Source organism: Gymnogyps californianus, unplaced genomic scaffold (assembly GCF_018139145.2).
Source record: "Gymnogyps californianus isolate 813 unplaced genomic scaffold, ASM1813914v2 HiC_scaffold_100, whole genome shotgun sequence".
Lineage (NCBI taxonomy): Eukaryota > Metazoa > Chordata > Aves > Accipitriformes > Cathartidae > Gymnogyps > Gymnogyps californianus.
In genome coordinates this window covers 94,817-112,996 of record NW_026113981.1, presented here as the reverse complement: position 1 = coordinate 112,996, position 18,180 = coordinate 94,817, and the positions used below count along the sequence as shown (strand labels likewise).

Genomic DNA, 18,180 nt, shown 5'->3' with positions numbered 1-18,180 from the left:
AATGCAATTGCTCACCACCCGCTGACCGATGCCCGAGCAGCAATCCGCCCCTCCCAGCCAACTCCCCCCTGTTTATATACTGGGCATGACGTTCCATGGTATGGACTATCCCTTTGACTAGTTCGGGTCAGCTGTCCTGGCTATGCCCCCTCCCAGCTTCTTGTACACCTGCTTGCTGGCAGAGCATGGGAAACTGAAAAGTCCTTGGCTTAAGAGAAGCGCTACTTAGCAACAACTAAAACATCAGTGTGTTATCAACAGTATTCTCACACTAAATCCAAAACACAGCACTGTACCAGCTACTAAGAAGAGAGTTCACTCTGTCCCAGCCAAAACCAGGACAGAGGCACTTCAGCTGTGCTATTGACCTTGTCACCTTTTTAGAGAATCGTAGAATGGTTTGGGTTGGAAGGGACCTTAAAAGGTCATCTAGTCCAACCCCCCCTGCAATGAGCAGGGACATCTTCAACTAGATCAGGTTGCTCAGAGCCCCATCCAACCTGACCTTGAATGTTTCCAGGGATGGGGCATCTACCACCTCTCTGGGCAACCTGTTCCAGTGTTTCACTACCCTCACAGTAAAGAATTTCTTCCTTATATCTAGTCTAAATCTACCCTCTTTTAGTTTAAAACTGTTGCCCCTTGTCCTGTCACTACAGGCCTTGGTAAAAAGTCTCTCTCCATCTTTCTTAGAAGCCCCCTTTAAGTGTTGAAAGGCTGCAATAAGGTCTCCCTGGAGCCTTCTCCAGGCTAAACAACCCCAACTCTCTCAGCCTTTCCTCATAGGAGAGCTGTTCCAGCCCTCTGATCATCTTCGTGGCCCTCCTCTGGACCTGCTCCAACAGGTCTGTGTCTTTCTTGTACTGAGGACTCCAGAGCTGGATGCAGTACTCCAGGTGGGGTCTCACCAGAGCAGAGTAGAGGGGCAGAATCACCTCCCTTGACCTGCTGGCCACACTTCTTTTGATGCAGCCCAGGATACAATTGGCTTTCTGGGCTGTGAGCGCAGATTGCCAGCTCATATCTAGTTTTTCATCCACCAATATCCCCAAGTCCTTCTCTTCAGGGCTGCTCTCAATCCCTTTATCCCCCAGCCTGTATTGATACTGGGGATTGCCCTGACCCAGGTGCAGGACCTTGCACTTGGCCTTGTTGAACCTCATGAGGTTCACACAGGCCCACTTCTCAAGCTTGTCCAGGTCCCTCTGGATGGCATTCCATCCCTCAGATGTGTCAACCGCACCAGTCAGCTTGGTGTAGTCTTCAAATTTGCTGAGGGTGCACTCAATCCCACTGTCTATGTCTTTGATGAAGATATTAAACAGTACTGGTCCCAATATGGACCCCTGAGGGACACCACTCGTCACTGATCCATCCAGTCATAGTCCATCCATCAAAACCATATCTCTCCAATTTAGAGAGCAGGATGTCATGGGGGATCATGTCAAAGGCCTTACAGAAGTCCAGATATATGACATCCATAGCTCTTCCCTTGTCCACTGATGCAGTCAACCCATCGTAGAAGGCCACTAGGTTGGTCAGGCAAGACTTGCCCTTGGTGAAGCCATGCTGGCTGTCTCGAATCACCTCCCTGTCCTCCATGTGTCTTACCACAGCTTGCAGGAGGATCTGTTCCATGATCTTCCCAGGCACAGAGGTGAGGCTGACAGGTCGGTAGTTTCCCAGGGTCTTCCTTTCTACCCTTTTTAAAAATGGCTGCAATGTTTCCCTTTTTCCTGTCACCAGAAAGGCATTCTTCCAGCTGAGCACACTTGCAGCTATGACATCCATTGCTGCCTTCAGGTGCTAGGGGGACTTCCAGATGCTGGAACTCCATGCAACCTAAGGTCTGGACAGCTGTTTCAGTCCTTGGGAGGTCTGGGTAGACATGAGCACAGGTAAGCTGTAGTGCTTCTGTTTGGGTTGCAGCCACAGCCTTGCAGTTGTGGCAGGTGGACACCATTTTCTTTCAGCCGGTCACAGTCTCCTTATAGTTCTCAGAAAAATAGCCCCCTTCTTATAAAACTGTAATTCTTTTGAAAGATGTAATCCTAATTATAATTCCCTGGAGACCTCAAGCTTCTGGGTAGGCTTGCACAGCCACCAGTTAGTTGGGGTGACTGTTGGGGCTGCAGCCTAAGCCTGCTGGTGAGTAGAGCAGGCAGCAGCCCGCTAACTGGTAGAGTGTGCAGCCCTTCACACGCGAACTGCAGCACAAACTGCTGACGCCACTCCCTGTTTGCAAATCCTGGCCGCTGGCGCTCCCTAGGGGCCGGTTATATGCAGCTTCCCACGGTTTGAACTGGCCGCGAGGACAGCCGGCACTGCCCAACTCTAGCCCGCCCCTCTCGTGAGACCTGCCGCCTGCCGGACGGTCCCTGCCACACACAACCCAAGGGTGCCGGGGACCCAGAAACCCCCTCAGACACCCCCGGAGGACATCACAAACCTCGAACTCTTCTCAGCACGCAGCAGCTACTGCGTTTGGAACTTTACCAAAGAACCAAGTGGAAATGCAAGAGGCATTTACTTTGAGGAGTATAGTGTTTCTCTGAGTCCCACATTTTTAAACTGACGACCAAATGCTGTTTTCAGTGTGGCTTCTCTGGCAGTGCTAATGATTCTTTGTCTTAGATTTTAAAAGACAACAAAACCAACCCCCAAACTTAACCCTTTAGTTAAAGAGTTGCAAGCACTTCTCTTTGCTTATCACTAAAAGTGGGCCCTTACCGAAATGCTAGTCCCAAACGCTAGACTTTGTTGAAGTCTGAGTCTGAACCTTGGTCGTGGTTTAACCCCAGCCGGCAACTAAGCACCACACAGTTGCTCGCTCACTCCCCTCACAGTAGGATGGGGGAGAGAATTGGAAGAGTAAAAGTGAGAAAACTCGTGGGTTGAGATAAAGACAGTTTAATAGGTAAAGCAAAAGCCGCGCACACAAGCAAAGCAAAACAAAGAATTCATTCACTACTTCCCATTGGCAGGCAGGTGTTCAGCCATCTCCAGGAAAGCAAGGCTCCATCATGCGTAATGGTTACTTGGGAAGACAAATGCCATCCCCCCCCCTTCCTTCTTCTTCCCCCAGCTTTTATCGCTGAGCATGATGTCATATGGTATGGAATATCCCTTTGGTCAGTTGGGGTCAGCTGTCCCGGCTATATCCCCTCCCAACTTCTTGTGCACCCCCAGCCTACTTGCTGGTGGGGTGGTGTGAGAAGCAGAAAAGGCCTTGACTCTGTGTAAGCACTGCTCAGCAATAACTAAAACATCTCTGCGTTATCAACACTGTTTTGGTCACAAATCCAAAACATAGCCCCATACTAGCTACTATGAAGAAAATTAACTCTATCCCAGCCGAAACCAGCACAACCTTGCAGTTTTGCAATCGCTGTATATTGCATCAGTATGAACCTCAGTCCAAGCACTTGTGAACTGGGAAGGCATGATCCAGATCCAAACTTCATAGCCTCATCCTCATCAGATATGATTTCTGTAATTTTAGTCACTCTGGGCACCAATAGCTTTTTCCCTCTAGAACAGCTGCCGTAGCTGTCTGCTGTAGTCTACCATAATGTAAAATTATCTGTGATAGCTTTAAATTAGTTGTCTCAGGACTGGAGGTCCTGGTGATAAGAGCAGAAAGCTCAGGGTGGGCTGCATCAGTAAAGAGAAGGACAGAGGACCATGATTAGATTGCTATAGGTGTCTCAGCTTAGTATATAATATGGATATTGTTATATATCTCAGCAGAGCACAGTGGGATCTGAAGGATAAAAAAAGACAGATCTAGTATTATGATGTGTACAGTACAGTTGGTGATACAGAACTACCATCTTCATTTATTGTTATTTATATTACTGTAGCACTTCAGGACTCTTAACACCTGATTACATTGATGCAGGTACTGTATAAAAACAGAAGAGAAAAATATAGTCTTAGTTCCCAAACAGCTTACAATCCCCATATAGGAAAAAGAGTGAGAAACAATGAGGCATTATTAGTATGATACTATTATAACAAGTGATCTTGGCACACCAGAAAGTATTGTCACTGGTTTTGGTAGGTTTTGTATCAAATAATATTCTAAAAAAGGAGGAGGGGGGACTTGAAAGAAACCCATATATCAGATTTGTACATGTTTTCATGGAACTTTTATTAAGTCAAGAGATGGATGCAAAGGTGTGGTTTTTTTAATGTTGTAGTAATGGGGAATGTATGGTGGCATCATGGACTTCTTAGAGCCAAGATCTATTGCCTCCATATTGAAGGAAGAGCCCGAGATCATAAAATATCAAGACTGAGATTGATGAGATCCCCCCTGAGCCTCCTCTTCTCTAGGCTAAACAGTCCCAGCTCTCTCAGCCTTTCCTCATAGGAGAGATGCTCCAGTCCCTTAATCATCTTAGTGGCCCTGTTTTGCACTAGGAGGTTCTGGTCCGTTATGATCCTAGTAAGAAAGGCACTTAGACTCTGTAAGGTATCATTTAAAATGCTATTTATCTAACACTATAAGGAGAGAATAGCATCCCTTTAGATGCTGGGAACCCTGAGCGGTGTAGCATTGAACAGGACTCCAACCCACATGCAGCATGCCATGCAGACCCTGTCCATAGCCGAGATATTATCCCCTTTTGGTCTTTCAAGCCATTATAGGATTTTCTTACAAGGAAACAACTCTATTTATAATTTCTACTGTCAAAGAGAAAGGATGTTCACATAAGAACTTCTTGCTGTGGTTGTAGATAAAGGCAAAGCCACGCAAGCGGCATAATCACCAGTACCAACTGGGAGCTGCCTGCAGGATCCTCTGTTACAATGAGCTGGCTGAGTTTATCCTGCGGCCGAGGGATTTGTGCAGCATAACACAGGGCTGAAGGCCATGTTGTATGTGCACCATGGCACAGCATAGCACAGGCCTGAGCCCAGAACTGGACACAGGACTCCAGGTGTGGCCTCACCAGTGCTGAGTAGAGGGGAAGGATCACCTCCCTCAACCTGCTGGCAATACTCCTCCTAAGGCAGCCCAGGATACCATTAGCCACCTTTGCCATGAGGGCACACTGCTGGCTCATGTTCAACTTGGTGTTGTCGTGGTTTAACCCCAGTCAGCAACTCAGCACCACGCAGCCCTTTCCCCCTCCCCCTCCCAGTGGGGTGAGGAGGAGGAAAGCAAAGGAAAAAAAAAGTAAAACTCGTGGGTTGAGATAAGAACAGTTTAATAACTAAAGTAAAATATAATACTAACAATAGTAATAATGAAATATAATAATAATAGTAATGAAAAGGAATACAACAAAAAGAAGGGGGGGGAAGAAAAAAAAAACCAGTGATGCACAATGCAATTGCTCACCACCCGCTGACCGATGCCCAGTTAGTTCCCGAACCGCGATCCGCGTCTCCCGGCCAGCTCCCCCCTGTTTATATACTGGGCATGATGTTCCATGGTATGGAATACCCCTTTGGCTAGTTCAGGTCAGCTGCCCCGGCTGTGCTCCCTCCCAGCTTCTTGCACACCTGCTTGCTGGCAGCGCATGGGAAACTGAAAAGTCCTTGGCTGAAGATAAGCCCTACTTAGCAACAACTAAAACATCAGCGTGTTATCAACATCATTCTCACACTAAATCCAAAACACAGCACTGTACCAGCTACTAAAAAGAAAGTTAACTCTGTCCCAGCCGAAACCAGGACAATATCCACCCCTTATTCTATACCATTTACGTTATGCCCAGATCCCACACTTTCCAATACATTTCCAATTAATCACCATCACCTTTCCTGTCTTTTAATATATACGTATAGATATCATTCCCGCGATCTATGGGCCACCTCTATCAAATGTCTGTTGAGTTCATTCAGTCCATGACTTTGGGCTCCATCTATCATAACAGTCTGTCTGGGCAGGAGGGATGGTGCAAAGTCCGCTCAGTCGGCAGAACAGGATTGGGCTTCGGTGTGATGTGGCAGGCAGGTGACATTGGGCGCAGCAGGAGGATGGTGTGTGGTGTCGGATTGTTGCATGCTGAAGTCAGTCCTGGTTCCATCACTACTGCACTTCACTCGGTTTTGTCAAAGTTCATTCTTCATTAATCTAAGTAATTCTTACTATAATACCATTAATATAGCACATAATAATTATAATGATGATGACATACAATGGCAGGATTATATAGCAATTAATAGCATACAATTTAATCTATTGGCTGTTCTCACCTAAAATCAAATCCCCTTGAGGCACACATCGGACTTCCCCATCCTTCCGCATCACCCACCAAGTGCACCCAGGCCCTTGAGCAAAAGCAATCCCACGAATGGGTTTGCCTTTGCCTGAGGCAGGAGTAACCCAAACTGTTTTTCCTAGCATATTTTTTATGTGCACTACAGGGACTTTATCCCCTTCTACAGTATGTAAAAGTTCTGATTGGGCAGGGCCAGCTCGATGGACAGATCCTCTAGTGTTGACTAACCAGGTGGCCTTTGCTAGATGTGTATCCCAATGTTTGAAAGTCCCACCACCCATTGCTCTCAATGTAGTCTTTAACAATCCATTGTATCGCTCAATTTTCCCAGAGGCTGGTGCATGATAGGGGATGTGATACACCCACTCAATGCCGTGCTCTTTGGCCCAGGTGTCTATGAGGTTGTTCCGGAAATGAGTCCCATTGTCTGACTCAATTCTTTCTGGGGTACCGTGTCGCCATAAGATTTGCTTCTCAAGGCCCAGGATAGTGTTCCAGGCAGTGGCATGGGGCACGGGATATGTTTCCAGCCAGCCAGTGGTTGCTTCCACCATTGTAAGCACATGGCGCTTACCTTGACGGGTTTGTGGGAGTGTGATATAGTCAATCTGCCAGGCCTCCCCATATTTGTATTTCAGCCATCGTCCTCCATAACAAAGAGGCTTTAACCACTTGGCTTGCTTAATTGCAGCGCATGTTTCACATTCATGGATGACCTGTGCGATAGTGTCCATGGTCAGGTCCACCCCTCGATCGCGAGCCCATCTATATGTTGCATCTCTTCCCTGATGGCCTGAGGTGTCACGGGCCCACCGAGCCATGAATAATTCACCCTTATGCTGCCAATCCAGATCTACCTGAGCTACTTCAATCCTAGCAGCCTTGTCTACCTGCTGGTTGTTTTGATGTTCTTCAGTGGCCCGGCTCTTAGGTACATGAGCATCTACATGACGTACTTTCACAACCAAGTTCTCTAGCCGGGCAGCAATATCTTGCCACAGTGCAGCAGCCCAGATGGGTTTACCTCTGCGTTGCCAGTTACTCTGCTTCCATTGCTGCACCCACCCCCACAGAGCATTTGCCACCATCCATGAGTCAGTATAGAGATAAAGTATTGGCCATTTTTCTCGTTCAGCAATGTCTAAAGCCAGCTGGATGGCTTTCACCTCTGCAAACTGACTCGATTCACCTTCTCCTTCCGCAGTTTCTGCAACTTGTCGTATAGGACTCCATACAGCCGCCTTCCACCTCCGATGCTTTCCCACAATGCGACAGGACCCATCAGTGAACAGGGCATATTGCCTCTCATTTTCTGGCAGTTTATTATACAGTGGGGCCTCTTCAGCACCTGTCACCACCTGCTCTGGTGAAATTCCAACATCTTTGCCTTCTGGCCAGTCTGTGATCACTTCCAAAATTCCTGGGCGACTGGGATTTCCTATTCGACTTCGTTGTGTGATCAGTGCAATCCACTTACTCCATGTAGCATCAGTTGCATGATGTGTAGAAGAGACCTTCCCTTTGAACATCCAGCCCAGCACTGGCAGTCGGGGTGCTAATAGGAGCTGTGTTTCAGTACCAACCACTTCTGAAGCAGCTCGAACTCCTTCATATGCTGCTAATATCTCCTTTTCAGTTGGAGTATAGTGGGCCTCAGATCCTCGATATCCCCGACTCCAAAACCCTAGAGGTCGACCTCGGGTCTCCCCAGGCGCTTTCTGCCAGAGACTCCAGGTAGGGCCATTCTCCCCGGCTGCGGTGTAGAGCACATTTTTAACCTCTGGTCCTGCCCGGACCGGCCCAAGGGCTACTGCATGAACTATCTCCCGTTTAATCTGTTCAAAGGCTTGTTGTTGCTCAGGGCCCCATTTAAAATCGTTCTTCTTCTGGGTCACTTGATAGAGAGGGCTTACAATCATACTATAATTTGGAATATGCATTCTCCAAAAACCTACAACACCTAAGAAAGCTTGCGTTTCCTGTTTACTAGTCGTTGGAGACATAGCTGCTATTTTATTAATCCCATCCATTGGGATCTGACGACACCCATCTTGCCATTTTATTCCTAAACACTGGATCTCCTGTGCAGGTCCCTTCACCTTACTCTGTTTTATGGCAAAACTGGCTTTCAGAAGGATTTGGATTATTTTCTCCCCTTTCTCAAAAACTTCTTCTGCTGTGTTGCCCCATATGATGATGTCATCAATGTACTGCAGGTGTTCTGGAGCTCCACCTTTTTCCAGTGCATTCTGGATTAGTCCATGGCAAATGGTGGGGCTGTGTTTCCACCCCTGGGGCAGTCGATTCCAGGTGTACTGGACGCCCCTCCAAGTGAAAGCAAACTGTGGCCGGCACTCTGCTGCCAAAGGGATTGAGAAAAATGCTTTAGCAATATCAATTGTGGCGTACCACTTGGCTGCTTTTGACTCCAGTTCATATTGAAGTTCTAGCATGTCTGGCACAGCAGCACTCAGCGGTGGCGTGACTTCGTTCAGGCCACGATAGTCCACTGTTAGTCTCCATTCTCCATTAGACTTTCGCACTGGCCAAATGGGGCTGTTAAAGGGTGAGCGAGTCCTGCTGATCACCCCTTGGCTCTCCAGTAGACGAATCAGCGTATGGATGGGAATCAGGGAGTCTCGGTTGGTGTGATATTGCCGCCGGTGCACCCTTGTGGTAGCGATCGGCACCTGTTGTTCTTCGACCCTCAGCAACCCCACAACAGAAGGGTCCTCAGAGAGTCCGGGCAAGGTGGACAACTGTTCAATTTCCTCCGTCTCCAAGGCAGCTATACCAAAGGCCCACCGGTACCCCTTTGGGTCCCTGAAATACCCTCTCCTGAGATAATCTATGCCAAGAATGCATGGAGCCTCCGGACCAGTCACAATGGGGTGTTTTTGCCACTCATTCCCAGTTAGGCTTATTTCAGCCTCCAATACAGTTAGCTGTTGAGATCCCCCTGTCACCCCAGAAATACAAATAGGTTCTACCCCTTTATAGCTTGATGGCATTAGAGTACACTGTGCACCGGTGTCTACTAGAGCTTTATACTCCTGTGGATCTGATGTGCCAGGCCATCGAATCCACACAGTCCAGTAAACCCGGTTGTCCCTCTCCTCCACCTGGCTGGAGGCAGGGCCCCTCTAGTCCTGGTCATAGGATTCTCCACTCACTTGTAAAAACGGATTAGAATTCCTTTTCATAGAATCAGGAGTAAGATCAGCCCTTCCACTCTGTCGGCCACACCTCTCGCAGTGCTCACTGGAGGCTGAAGCAACCATTTTCCTGGAAGAACCCTCATTTGTGATTGTTTTTCCTCGCAATTCCCGTACCCGTGCATCTAGGACCGAGGTAGGTTTTCCATCCCACTTTCTCATATCCTCTCCGTGGTCAAGCAGGTAAAACCACAGGGTACCCCGTGGTATATACCTTCTCTCTCCTCTCTCTTGCCCAGAAGAATACCTTCTCCTAATAGCTGAGGTATTGGTCCGTACAGGTGGGCAGCCAGACTTATCCTAAAATCGCTGGAACTCTCGGGACCATTTCTCGGCTAGTATGTCTGGCAGTCTCTCCACAGCCGCGACGAGGGAGGAAGTGAGACTTTCTTCGTATTGCCAAAGTCGGCGAGCCAATTCATCTACTGTTGGTCCCTCCTCGTCTTTCCAGTCCACTACTGCCAATGCACTGGCATACGATGATGGTGCACTTCATACAAACTTCCGCCACATGGGTCGTGTGCATTGGACTTCATCTGGATCTGTGGGTAACCGCCCATCGTCTGGGTCATAATAAACCATCTCCCGCACGGCTAATTCCCTCAGGTACTGGATACCTTTCTCCATGGTGGTCCACTTGCCTGGCTGACATACAACATCTTCCTTGAAGGGGTACCTTTCCCTCATGCCCGATAGAAGTCGCCTCCAGAGGCTGAGGGCTTGTGTCTTTTTTCCAATCGCCTTGTCAATGCCCCCTTCCCTAGAAAGGGATCCCAATTGCTTGGCTTCCTTACCCTCTAATTCCAAGCTACTTGCCCCATTATCCCAGCATCGGAGCAGCCAGGTGATAATGTGATCACCTGGATGACGGCTGAAGTCTTTTCGCATCTCTAGCAGCTCACTCGGGAATAGGGATCGGGAGATTATCTCCGGTTCTGCCTCTTCCTCCTGTTCTCATGATGGCCCTGGTTCACCTTCATCCTTTGCTAAGTGAACTGATTTTTTTGTATATTTCCTCTTCTGTGTAGGGGCGATTGATATTGGCACCAGTTGATTCTCTAGTTCAGCTGCATCATCCATCGCCAAGGTTTGAGTTGCCACAGTGCCTGTTGCTGGGGTTTGAGTAGCCACAGCGCTTGTCATAGGGATTAGAGTAGCTGCAGTAGCTGTCGCCAGAGTTTGAGTAGCCACAGTGCTTGTCGCTGGGGTTTGAGTAGCTGCAGTGCCTGTTGCAAGAGTTTGAGTGGCCGTAGTGCCTGTCGCCAGAGTTGGAGTAGCTGCAGTCGTGGGAGCTGATCTCTGGGTGGTATTTTTAAATAGTTGTTTAACCCTAGGCAAGATCTGAATCACATTCAGGAACAGGCTGGTTCCTAGCAGTATGACCATACTAAGTTCAACATCCCAAGGATATTCAAAATTTACAAACTCCTTCAATGCTATTGCAATTAACCTGGCAAAGAAAAGGAAGATGTGGGAAGATGTCTCCCCAATAGGTTGGCTCCCCGAGGAGAAAAGGTAGAAAGTGCAGTTACTAATATTCTCTAGGAGATAGCACCCGAAGTACAGAGATGTCTCCTCCACAGATTGGTTCCCAGAGGAGAAAAGGTAAAAGGTACAATTATTAATAGTCTCCCATAGGTGGCTCCCGAAGTACAGAGGTGACAACAATGCTGAGTACAAACACCCGATTAGTTTCACGGCTTGCACTTCTATCACATCATAAGCCAGTGTTACAAAGTACAACAACATGATAACTCTAGCCCGGTTCCCACAGATGATAAACAGCACAACAGGGAGCATATACTGCAAGTAGGGCATTACATAACGCAACTTCAAGAACCACAACACCAACTTTGATAGCAAACGAACCCACATTGTAACCAGTAACTATCAAACCAATACAATGAATACTTACAACAAGTTTGTTTTAACACACTCTGATCAGATCCGTCGTTATCTCAACCCTTCGTGCCCCACGTTGGGCGCCAAAAAGGCTGTCGTGGTTTAACCCCAGTCAGCAATTCAGCACCACGCAGCCGTTTCCCCCTCCCCCTCCCAGTGGGGTGAGGAGGAGGAAAGCAAAGGAAAAAAAAAGTAAAACTCGTGGGTTGAGATAAGAACAGTTTAATAACTAAAGTAAAATATAATACTAACAATAGTAATAATGAAATATAATAATGATAGTAATGAAAAGGAATGCAACAAAAAGAAGGGGGGGGGGAAGAAAAAAAACCAGTGATGCACAATGCAATTGCTCACCACCCGCTGACTGATGCCCAGTTAGTTCCCGAACCGCGATCCGCGCCGCCCGGCCAGCTCCCCCCTGTTTATATACTGGGCATGATGTTCCATGGTATGGAATACCCCTTTGGCTAGTTCAGGTCAGCTGTCCTGGCTGTGCTCCCTCCCAGCTTCTTGCACACCTGCTTGCTGGCAGAGCATGGGAAACTGAAAAGTCCTTGGCTTAAGATAAGCGCTACTTAGCAACAACTAAAACCTCAGAGTGTTATCAACATCATTCTCACACTAAATCCAAAACACAGCACTGTACCAGCTACTAAAAAGAAAGTTAACTCTGTCCCAGCCGAAACCAGGACAGGTGTCCACCAGAAACCCCAGGGCTTTTTGTGTAGAACTGCTTTCCAGCTGGGCAGCCCCCAGCATATACTGGTTGTTCCTCCCCAGGTGCAGGACTTGGCACTTCCCCTTGTTGAACTGCATGAGGTTCCTGTCAGCCCACTTCTCCAGCCCGTTGAGGTCCCTCTCGATGGCAACACGACCCTCTGGCGTATTAGCCACCATCATCTGCGAACTTGCTGAGGGTACACTCTGCCCCAGATCATTAATGAAGGTGTTGAACAGGATCAGACCCAGTATTGACCCCTGGGGTACACTGCTAGTTACTGGCCTCCAACTAGACTTCGTGGCACTGATCACCACCCTCTGGGCCCAGCTGTTCAGCCAGTTGTCTGCACATCCAGCCCAAACTTCAACAGCTTCTCTATGAGGATCTTCTGGAAGACAGTGTCGAAGGCCTTACTGGAGTCGAGGTAGACAATATCCACTGCTCTTCCTTCATCTACCAGGCCAGTCATTTCATCATAGAAGGTTATCAAGTTGGTCAAGCATGACTGACTTCCTGTCCTGGTTTCGGCTGGGACAGAGTTAACTCTCTTCTTAGTAGCTGGTACAGTGCTGGGTTTTGGATTTAGTGTGAGAATGATGTTGATAGCACTCTGAGGTTTTAGTTGTTGCTAAGTAGGGCTTATCTTAAGCCAAGGCCTTTTCAGTTTCCAATGCTCTGCCAGCAAGCAGGTGTGCAAGAAGCTGGGAGGGAGCATAGCCGGGGCAGCTGACCTGAACTAGCCAAAGGGGTATTCCATACCATGGAACATCATGCCCAGTATATAAACAGGGGGGAGCTGGCTGGGAGGGGTGGATCACGGCTCGGGAACTAACTGGGCATCGGTCAGCGGGTGGTGAGCAGTTGCATTGTGCATCACTGTTTTTTTTTCCTTTCCCCCCCCTTCCTTTTTCTGTTGTATTCCTTTTCATTACTATTATTATTATATTTCATTATTACTATTGTTAGTATTATATTTTACTTTAGTTATTAAACTGTTCTTATCTCAACCCACGAGTTTTACTTTTTTTTCCCTTTGCTTTCCTCCTCCTCACCCCACTGGGAGGGGGAGGGGGAAACGGCTGCGTGGTGCTTAGTTGCTGACTGGGGTTAAACCACGACACTTCCCTTTGGTGAATCCTTGCTGACAACTTCTGATGTCCTTCATGTGCCTAGAGATGGTTTCCAGGATTAGCTGCTCCATCACCTTCCCAGGGACGGAGGTGATGCTGACCAGTCTGTAGTTCCCTGGTCCTCCTTCTTGCCCTTCTTGAAGACAGGAGTGACATTTGCTTTCCTCCAGTCCTCTGGCACTTCTCCCAATTGCTGTCATTGTTCAAAGATTATTGACAGTGGCCTTATGTCATGGTTTAACCCCAGCCGGCATACAAGCACCACACAGCCGCTCGCTCACTCCCCCCCGGCGGGATGGGGGAGAGAATCAGAAGGGTAAAAGTATGAAAACTTGTGGGTTGAGATAAAGACAGTTTAATAGGTAAAGCAAAAGCCGCACACGCAAGCAAAGCAAAACAAGGAATTCATTCGCTACTTCCCATCGGCAGGCAGGTGTTCAGTCAACTCCCTGAGTACTCAAGGGTGCATCTCATCAGAGCCCATGGACTTATGTATGCTTAAGTATTCCCTGACCTGATCCTCTTACACCAAGGGTAAGTCTTCCTTGCTCCAGATTTTCCCCCTGGTCTCTGGGACCTGGGATTCCTGAAGGCTGGCCTTGCTAGTAAAGACTGAGGCAAAGAAGGCATTCAGTACCTCAGCCTTTTCCATGTCCTGTGTCACCAAGGCCCCTGCCCCATTCAGCAATGGGCCCACATTTTCCCTAGCCTTCCTTTTGTCACCTATGTACTTATAGAAGCCATTCTTGTTGTCTTCGACATCCCTTGCCAGATTCAATTCCAGGTAGGCTTTGGCTTTCCTCACTGTATCTCTGCATGCCTGGAAAACATCTCTGTATTCCTCCCAGGTTACCTGTCCCTGCTTCCACCCTCTGTATACTTCCTTTTTTATGTGTAAGTTCTGCCAGGAGCTCCTTGTTCATCCACGCAGGCCTCCTGGCATTTTTCAATCATAGAATCATAGAATAGCCCAGGTTGGAAGGGACCTCGAAAGATCATCTGGTCCAACAGATCGTGGGAAAGGGAGCCTAGATGAGATTATCTAGTATCCTGTCCAATCGCATCTTGAAAATCTCCAGTGATGGGGACTCTACCACATCCCTGGGGAGGTTGTTCCAGTGATTGATTGTTCTCACTGTAAAAATTTCTTTCTTATATCGAGATGAAACCTCTCCTGGTGTAACTTGTGCCCGTTGCCCCTTGTCTTCTCCATGTGACTCCTTGTGAAGAGAAACCTTCCGTCCTCTTCGTAGCCGCCCTTTAAGTACTGGAATGCTGTGATGAGCCTACTCTTCTCCAGTGAGAAAAGACCTAACTCCTTCAGTCGATTTTTGCCTGACTTCCTGCTTGTTGGGATGGACTGCTCTTGAGCTTGGAGGAGGTGATCCTTGAACATTAACCAGCTTTCTTGGGCCCCTCTTCCCTCTGGGGCCTTATCCCATAGGACTCTACCAAGCCAGTACCTGAAGAGGCCAAAGTCTGCTCTCCTGATGTCCAGGGTTGTGATCTGGCTTTTTGCCCTGCTCCCTCCCCTCAGGATCCTGAACTCTACCATCTCATGATCACTGCAGCCAAGGCTGCCTTTGACCTTCACATCTCCAACGAGCCCTTCCTTGTTTGTGAGTATGAGGTCCAGCAGAGCACCTCTCCTCGGTCGCTCCTTTGTCACTTGGATCAGGAAGTTGTCGCCGATGCTCTTCAGGTATCTCATGGATTGCTTATGCCCTGTTGTGTTGTCCCTCCAGCAGATATTGGGGTGGTTAGAGTCTCCCATGAAGACCAGGGCCTGCGAACGTGAGGCAGCTCCTAGTTGTCTGCAGAGGGCCTCATCCGCTTGTTCTTCCTGATCAGGCGGCCTATAGCAGGCAACCATTACAATGCCACCCTTACCTGTCTTGTCTTTCATCCTTACCCATAATCTCTCAGCTGTCTCCTCATCCATCCCCAGGCAGAGCTCCATGCATTCCAGCTGGTCTCTCACATAAAGAGCAACTCCTCCTCCTCGTCTTCCTGGCCTGTCTTTCCTAAAAATACTGTATCCTTCCATTGCAACACTCCAGTCATGGGAGCTATCCCACCACGTCTCTGTGATCCCAACAAGATCATAGCCCTGCACCTGCATGCAGAGCTCTAATTCCTCATGTTTATTCCCTATGCTATGTGCATTAGTGTACATGCACTTCAGAGAGGCACCCCAGCATGCTGATTTCCCAGAAAGAATCCATTGGGTTTCTTTTTACCATAATGGTGCCTTGTAGGCACTTCCTTGCTTACATGCAAATGTTGGAGGTGACCCTGTTTAAGTCCTATTTTGTTGATTTTGCATTCCCTTTCAGTCATATCACTCCAGGCATTTTGCTTGTCAACCCTGTCTATCACTCCCTTACAGGGTTGCTGGTAACTCCCTCACCTGTTGTTCCTAGTTTAAAGCTCTCCTTACCGGGTCAGCCATCCTACTGGCAAAGATACCTTTTCCCCACTTGGTGAGGTGGAGCCCATATCTCTCAAGCACACATTCATCCTCAAACAGGGTCCCATGTTCATAGAAACCAAAAGCCTGTTGCTTACACAAGCTCCACAATCAATTGTTGACATGCTGTATCAGTGCCCTCCTCCTTACACCCTTTCCCCTCACCGACAGGATTGAGGACAATACCACCTGGGACTCCATGCCCCTGACTATCACCCTGTATTGGGTTTGCGTGGCAAGGTTTTGGTAGCGGGGGGGGCTACAGGGGTGGCTTCTGTGAGAAGCTGCTAGAAGCTTCCCCTATGTCCGATAGAGCCAATGCCAGCGGGTTCCAAGACGGACCCGCCGCTGGCCAAGGCCGAGCCAATCAGCAACAGTGGTAGCGCCTCTGTGATGATAACATATTTAAGAAAGGGAAAAGAAGTTACAGGGGAGTAGGAGTTGCAGCGAGAGAGAGGAGTGAGAAGATGTGAGAGGAACAACTCCGCAGACACCAAGGTCAGGGAAGAAGGAGGGGGAGGAGGTGCTCCAGGCGCCGGAGCAGAGATTCCCCTGCAGCCCATGGTGAAGACCATGGTGAGGCAGGCTGTCCCCCTGCAGCCCATGGAGGTCCACGGTGGAGCAGATATCCACTCTGCAGCCCATGGAGGACCCCACGCCGGAGCAGGTGGATGCCCGAAGGAGGCTGTGACCCCGTGGGAAGCCCGCGCTGGAGCAGGCTCCTGGCAGGACCTGCGGACCCGTGGACCCGTGGAGAGAGGAGCCCACGCTGAAGCAGCTTTGCTGGCAGGACTTGTGACCCCATGGGGGACCCACACTGGAGCAGTCTGTTCCTGAAGGACTGCACCCCGTGGATGGGACCCATGCTGGAGCAGTTTGTGAAGAACTGTAGCCCGTGGGAAGGACTCATGTTGGAGAAGTTCGTGGAGGACTGTCTCCCGTGGGAGGGACCCCATGCTGGAGCAGGGGAAGAGTGTGAGGAGTCCTCCCCCTGAGGAGGAAGGAGCGGCAGAGACAACGTGTGATGAACTGACCCAAACCCCCATTCCCCGTCCCCCTGCGCCGCTCGGGGGGGAGGAGGTAGAGAAAATCAGGAGTAAAGTTAAGCCCGGGAAGAAGGGAGGGGTGGGGGGAAGGTGTTTTAAGATATGGTTCTATTTCTCATTATCCTGCTCTGATTTGACTAGCAATAAATTAAACTAATTTTTCCCCAGGTCGAGTCTGTTTTGCCCATGACAGTAATTGCTGAGTGATCTCCCTGTCCTTATCTCGACCCACGAGCCTTTCATTTTATTTTCCCTCCCCTGTCCAATTGAGGAGGGGGAGTGATAGAGTGGCTTTGGTGGGCAGCTGGCATCCAGCCAGGGTCAACCCACCACACCCCCCCAAAGCTCAGTAGTCACTTTTTATACTCTCCTGGTTGCCCCTGGCACTGTCATTGGTGCCCGCATGGAAGAAGAGCAGAGGGTAATAGTCAGAGGGTTGGATCAGCTTCAGCATTCTCTCCACAACATCCTGGATCCAGGCCCCCAACAAGCAACAAACTTCTCTAGACAATAGGTCAGGTCGGCAGATCGGTGCCTCCGTCTCCTACAGCAGGGAGTCGCCCATTACTATCACTCACCACTTCCTCCTGGTGGTCTTGCATGGTTCAGGGTCAGTTGGTCCAGATGCTTTGCTTGAAAGCACATCCAGCTCCTCCTCAGCTCTTTGCCTGAAAGCACATCCAGCTCCTCCTCAGCTTTGAGGACAGTGAACCTATATTGTAGTTGTAAGCCCTTAGGTGGAGCAGGAGCCTTCTACCGGAAGTCACCAGCTTCCATTCTTCGCCTTCCCCAGAGGTTGCACTTACCATTCTGCTAGGGACAGACTGCTTGTGTCTCCATCGCACCTGGGGTCCGGGGCTCTTGAAGCTGTTGCATCTCTGAGAAGATACTGTCTATCTCTCTCTCATCCTCTCTGATGCTGTGCAGCCTGCTGACTTCCTCCTGTAACTTCTTCAGGATGGAGTTCTATTAGCGAGAAAATATTTTTATATATATATATACACACACATATGTACAATGTGGAACTGTGGTGGGTTGACCTTAGGCGGCTGCCAGACCCCCACCCAGTCGCTCTCTTACCCCCCCTCCTCAAACAAGACAGGGGGAGAAAATAAGATGAAAAAGCTTGTGGGTCGAGATAAAGACAGGTTAATCGCTTGCCAATTACTGTCACAGGCAAAACAGACTGAACTTGAGGAAGATTAATTTAATCTATTTCCAATTAAAAATAGAGTAGGATGGTGAGAAACAAAGACAAAAACTAAAACACCTTCCCCTCACCCCACCTTTTTCCCAGGCTCAACTTCACTCCTTCATTCCTGACTCCTTTACCTCCCCTCTCTGGCCCCCAAGCAGTGCAGGGGTAATGGGGTTAGTGTCAGTTCATAACAGTTCGTCTCTGTCGCTCCTTCCTCCTTACACTTTTCCCCTGCTCCAGCATGGGTCCTCTCCACAGG

General features: G+C 48.8%; 1 protein-coding gene across 1 annotated transcript in view; it reads right to left on the bottom strand.

Annotated features, from left to right (window-relative positions):
• LOC127027894 (macrophage immunometabolism regulator-like) overlaps nucleotides 1–15,329 on the bottom strand; it is a 28,074-nt gene extending 12,745 nt beyond the window's left edge. The window contains exon 1 of the mRNA XM_050913758.1: nucleotides 14,760–15,329. Within this exon, the coding sequence (XP_050769715.1) occupies nucleotides 14,760–15,329 (570 nt within the window). The remainder of the gene's footprint in view (nucleotides 1–14,759) is intronic.
• Nucleotides 15,330–18,180: the final 2,851 nt, after the last annotated feature.